The sequence below is a fragment of the Rousettus aegyptiacus genome, unplaced genomic scaffold, assembly GCF_014176215.1.
Source record: "Rousettus aegyptiacus isolate mRouAeg1 unplaced genomic scaffold, mRouAeg1.p scaffold_m13_p_1, whole genome shotgun sequence".
Lineage (NCBI taxonomy): Eukaryota > Metazoa > Chordata > Mammalia > Chiroptera > Pteropodidae > Rousettus > Rousettus aegyptiacus.
The window spans coordinates 131509037-131515036 of record NW_023416284.1 but is presented as its reverse complement, the minus strand read 5'-3'; the positions used below and the strand labels follow the sequence as shown (position 1 = coordinate 131515036).

At 38.3% G+C, this 6000-nt stretch overlaps 1 protein-coding gene across 3 annotated transcripts in view; it reads left to right on the top strand.

Moving 5' to 3' along the window:
- Nucleotides 1-309: 309 nt before the first annotated feature.
- MAP3K7 (mitogen-activated protein kinase kinase kinase 7) overlaps nt 310-6000 on the top strand; it is a 59155-nt gene continuing 53464 nt past the window's right edge. For 2 of the 3 annotated variants that reach the window (XR_001596357.2, XM_016140590.2), the window contains exon 1: nt 310-700. Coding sequence is in view for 2 of the 3 variants with exons in the window: in XM_016140590.2 (XP_015996076.2) it covers nt 581-700 (120 nt within the window). In the remaining variant the exon portion in view is untranslated. The remainder of the gene's footprint in view (nt 701-6000) is intronic. The other variant, XM_016140591.2, reaches the window with a different exon arrangement.

Genomic DNA, 6000 nt, shown 5'->3' with positions numbered 1-6000 from the left:
TCCGGCCGTCTGCAGGTCTCTGAGAGAAAAGGGATCGGGTCCCTAACATAGTTAACGAAGAGCAGTTTAAGCCATAGATAGCTTTTATTTTTCCCGCTAGTTCCTAAAGGACCAACCGCTCTGATATTCCGTCATACTCCATGCTACTTCCGTTTGCGCATCTTAATTACGTCACAGCGTCAGGTCTCGCGGTATCATCCTATTGCTGCGGTCCTTTAACAAAGATCTCGCGAAATTTGTTCTACAGATTTACGCTAGCCTCCTATCCTCCCACACCCCACCGTCAAAACTGTCCTCGCTTTTTCTACCTGTTACAAAATTCTCCCCTCCCCTTCCTTGAGCTCACAGCTCTCCTTCTGTTTCCGATTTCGGGCCGGAACCGGAAGTCTAGTGGGCGGGGCCCGGCGGCGGAAAACGTAGCGGAGCTGGAGCGGGGACTCGGCTCTGGCCGCTCCCCCTGTCCACTCCACGGATCGCCGTGGCTCCAGGCTGAAAGCCGGTCCGGAGGCGGGTGGGCGCGGCCTCCCCCGGAGTGTCCGGGAGGCAACCTCCCCGGGCCCCCCGGGCTCCGCAAGGGATCATGTCTACAGCCTCCGCCGCTTCCTCCTCCTCCTCGTCTTCTGCCGGTGACATGATCGAAGCCCCCTCCCAAGTCCTCAACTTTGAAGAGATCGACTACAAGGAGATCGAGGTGGAAGAGGTGAGCGAGGCCCGGCACTCAGGCGCCGGCCCCGGCCGGTCCCGCCTGTGCCTGGTTCCGACTCTTAAGTCGCCTCCGCAGTCCGTTGATTTGTGGAGCCCCTCAGGGTTAACCCGGGAGTCCCCATAGCCTCACAGAGATGGGGTGTAGTAGAGACTCTTCGCGTTCAACTGCTGGGGTAGCTCTCTCTTTTTCCTCATTTCGGCGCTCTTGAGTTTGGATTTGATACCCCGGTGTCTGGATTTGGGTTATCTCAAACAAGAGGATGAACTGGTGAGACAGTGTGGTCCCCAGTTCTCTTATTTGTAAGTAAATTCATCCAAGACCGTGTCCGTTTTGGAGTTTCGGTTCACTAAGACGTGGTGTTCTTAAGGGCCAAGGATTGTACTATTTTGTTCCACATTTGGCTCTGCCTGACACGTAGTACTCAGTAAATGCTTGATAAATTAACACAGCTTCGTGTCTAACAAAGTGTTTACCGAAGAATTGAATGGTTTGTTTCGCCGATTCCATAGAGCAGTAGTCGTAATATTAAATGTTCTGCCTTCGGTTGGACTGATTTAGATGAATTTCAGCAGTAGTAATATAGACTGATCTACGATGAAAAGTAACATTCTGAAAAGATAACTAATGATTTCGGTGACAACTAAAATGTAACACCAGACTAGAAACTCCTGTTAGAAAATCTGAATCTATTCTTTATTCTGTAGTAATTCATTATAGAGGAAGGTAATAATGTGCTTTTAGTACATTGATTCTTTTCAAATTTACAGAGTATATTGGTTCTAAGGACCATAACATTTAGAAAAGTAAGAACTGTGTATATATTTTTTAAAGATACACTTCGGAAAGTGTTAAAACTTAGATTGAAAATAGTACCTGTCAGTTGTCATTTACTTATCAATTTTAGAATTTAGTAATTACTTTGCTTTATACCACGAAGAACCCTGTATGTCCTATATTATAGACCGTTGGTTATCTGTACTTTAAAAATCCAAAATATTTTTAGGTAGTGGCAAGCCAAAGATAGTGAGATAATTATCATTTAACAAATAAGGTTTTTTTCTGTGCATGTTTTGGAAGACTAATTGATTACTTAATCTTTTTTTTTTTTTAATTTTATAAAGTAACCTTACAGATCACCAGGAACAACCTTATTTTACAAAATAATGTTAGTGGGAAGGGCAAGGCCTTTGGAGATAGACGAAGGTCTCTATATATCAGCTATGCCACTTAACAGCTGTGTAATTTGGAGGAAATTTCTTAACCCCTTTGAGCTTTAGTTTACTTAACTGTAAAATAGGGGTAATTTCTATTTCATTTTGTGTGTATAACAGACCCTATTAGGCAATATATGCAAAACACCCAACACAGTGCCTGACATATATTACTAGGAAACTTGAGTTCCAGAGAAGAACAGTGACCTGCTTTAAGGTCACATGGCTAAAAGAAGGACCTGTATTTTGAAAAGAGGGGGGAATTTTTCTTTGTGTCTGTGTTTTTTGTTTTTTCTGTTGAGGCTATGATAAATTCCTTTTTCAGAAGAGGATAGTTGATCCAGCGTTCATGGCTAACATTCTTTCTTTTTTAAGAATAAAAATTCAATGAGTCAGTATAAAAGAATTGCAGTTTTTAAATAAGCATTTACGTCTGCTCTGGCAAACTGTCATGCTTGTAGACTACTGATTGTTTTATAATAATAACTTGTGCTTCATGGTCTACCAAATGGTTTTCACTGACTTACATCATTTGATCATTACAACCTTAGTTTTTGCACACTGCTTTCTAAAACATTTTACATTCTTGAAGGAATGAAAGTAACAAAGGAGACATTTATCATTTTTCAACTGTTCCCCCAAAGCCATTTAGTTTCTAAATAGGTGTTTATATTTCCAAAGACCCTTCTTCAGTTTAAATAATATTTCAACCTTTCTTTGGTATATTTAGGACATTCCTGAGAAGTAGATTTTTGTTTTTAAATGAAAATTGCTAATGTTAGGCAGTCATTTAGTTTCGTGAGTTTTCTTGTTTTTTAACACCCAGTTTGTTTGCATTTTAAAGATTGAATTTGGATCTTTCTGATTTTGAAGCCATTACATGATTTCCATCATATTCTCTCTTGCATGTGTTAGAACAGTGTTATATGATTCAGGGTGCCCGTGGGCACTCTATTTCTCAACTTAGATTCTGCTTCTTGTTTAAAATCATGAACAAGGAAACAGAGAAAGGTGACCAGAAACAAAAAGTATTTATGTTGTTTTTAGTATTTTATATGTTATAAGGATATTGGCTATAAATATAGAAAATCATATTCTACATTTATGAAATAACAATGTAATTGTATTAGTATGATATCAATTCATTGAGGACCTATGTAAGAAAAATATTCCAACTGCAAGCCAGATATGCAGTCATTTAGTAGATGCATATAGTTAAAGCATCACTTCTATTATTCTTCATAGTACTTACCAGTAACCAAAATTGTGTCCCCCAGCAAAATGAAAGGTGCCTTATTTACACTTGTAAGTCCAATGCCTACCACCTAGATTATCTATGAATATTTGTTGAATGAGTAAATGAAGTTATCACAGCATAATCAAGAGACTGTATTGCCCTCTATAATATCACATGTGATAAAACCAGAGGTTAAGCACAATTAGTGATTTGGCTAAGACTGCATTTATACTAAACGTGAAATCCGATTCTCTTTCCAAATATTGATTCTGTAACACTGCAGTATACCTAGGAAATACCTTTGTTTAGCAGGTTTAAAAGAAGCTGTAAAGCAGCAGTCCCCAACCTTTTTGGCACCAGGAACCTGTGCTCCTATGAGAATCTAATGCCTGATGACCTGAGGTGGAGCTGAGGTGGTGATGCTAGCCCTGGGGATGAAGCTTGGTTCTCTCACATGCCGCTCACCTCCTGCTGTGCAGCCCAGTTCCTAATAGGCTAAGGAGTAGTACCAGTCCACGCCCCAGGGGTTGGGGACCCCTGCTGTAAAGGATCAGGTGCTGTGTGTAAACCAGGTATTGTGGTCCTTTACTAAAATACAAAAGAGACCTTATTTGTCTTGATTCCTTTTTAAAAGAAAGACTCACAGTGTTGACCTCAAGGATAGCATATGAGCAATGCACGTGTAATCATTGCAGTATATCATTGTTCTTAAGTCTTATTATAGAGACACAAAGGCTTTGTTATAGAGAGAAATAGAGAAAGAACTTTGGCAGTGATGTATATTTTATAGTTTTAGGTGATAAGTGTATGTGCAGCTGATAATAGAGAAAAACCTAATTTATAATTGCCAGAATTAAACTGAATCCATAATTCGTTAGTCAGTATTTAATGCTAATATCCAAAGTTATTCATTAACTCTTTTATGTGAAATTTAGTGATCACTGGTTTCAGTAGATAAGAATTTTTATCACAGTGAAAGGGTACCGACAGCAATAACTTTCATATTGTGCACGTGTAACTTAAGAGATACAAGCATATTATTTGGAAGAAAAGCCTATTAAATGGGTCATATGTCTTATGGCAGGATTTAAAAGACTGCATGAAAAATTCAAAAGAAAGTTTGAATAATCAAAGCTTTACTTTTGTGTTATCAGGGCTATCTTGTCAGCAGATGGCAGTTCCACTCTGCCACAGCATATTAGTAGATATCGAAGTTCTGAAATAGTTGGAGGCTCCAAGTTCTAACTAATAATTGTAAGATCTATGCTTGTTCTGTCATGTTCCAAATTTCTAGCCAAAGCAATGGCAGTGTAGCCAGAGTCCATTCACATAGTCCATAGAACAGGGCCAAACCAAACTGAGAGCTATAGTCATTGAACTAAAAATAACGTGAATTGAGGACAATTAAGAAGAATTATTTCATAGGAAATAAAAAAGCGTAAAGGCATACATCCTTTTCCATTTAGTTTAGTTTAGGGTTTTGTTTTTGTTTGTTTGTTTGTTTGTTTTTAATAACCTTGCTTAGATAAAGAAACAGAGTAGTCTTCCATCCTAGGGAAATTAGTTTTTAAGAGTTACTTTTTATACACACAAACATACCAAAATGTGGTTTTGATTTTTGTGCCTTTCAATGCCAATTATATAGAAATATTCTACACATCATGTTTCATATTTTTATTATGTTTTTATTAAATCTGCTTTATTATATGAGATTAAAGTTCTGGACTTAAAACCAGGAGAACTAAATCATGGGAGGAAATATTTCTAAATCGACTTTCCCTTTAAAACCAAAGTCCTCTTTGCATTCCTCTGTTCTTCTATTTTTACAGATGAGAGATTGTGAAAAATATCTGAAATATTTATTTCTAGGTTCACCATTTTAGATGGATGTGTGTGATGGAGGAGATACTTGTAATTTGGATGTGTGCCCTTTTTTACACTCTTGGTGAATATTGATCTGTGGGGAAAGCCGTCATTCAAAATAATCGTTAATGTGGTCAAGAAACATATTATTCAGAAAAAAATGCAATCCAAAAAGCATTTTTTATTTATGAACTTGAATTAGAAATTTGATAGTAAGTAAAAAGTGACTTCCTTTCAGTGTTTTGTAGTTTGAATATTAAGTTTTTCATTGTTTATCTCAGTTGTCAGTGTATGTCAATTTGCCATCTGTGCCACCCATTTCTACTGATTGATCTGCAGTGTGTCAAGAGAAACTTTGGGTTGCTCACAGGAATTCTTTTCCTTTCTTTCTACCCGAGATTGCATCTCAGTTTTCCGGAAAACTTCCACAAATAATATCAGCAGCAGGGGAGAACTTTCTGGTGTGTGTGATAGCTTCCACCGAAGGAGCATACTCACAGTTAATTGTGTTTTTAATATAACCTAATACAGTCGTTCTCTAACATTAGAATCACCTGAAGGGCTTATTAAAACACAGAGGGCCATACCCTCAAACTCGGTAACTCTGGGTTGTCACCTGAGAATTTACATTTCTCACAAATTTCTGGGTGATGCTGATGCTTCTGACCCAGAAACCACACCCAGAGCCATTGGCATAATGCTTTTGTTAGTTTTATATCTGGTTTGTACTTGAAACTCTTTTCTTGGCTCCTTGTGACTCTCTTGGTTTGTGTGCTACCTTATGAACTGTTTCTTAGTTTTTCCTGGTTCTTTCTCTCCTGGTTGTGTTGAAAATGAAGTTACTTCAAAGCTCAGTCCTGGGACTCCAGTATTTACATACTGTTTTTGGTGATCTCACCCAATTGATTGGCTAGAAATACCACCTAAAAGCTGATGACTCTCCTCAGTTTTTATCTCCTTCTTGTCTTCTCCCTGACTCATGT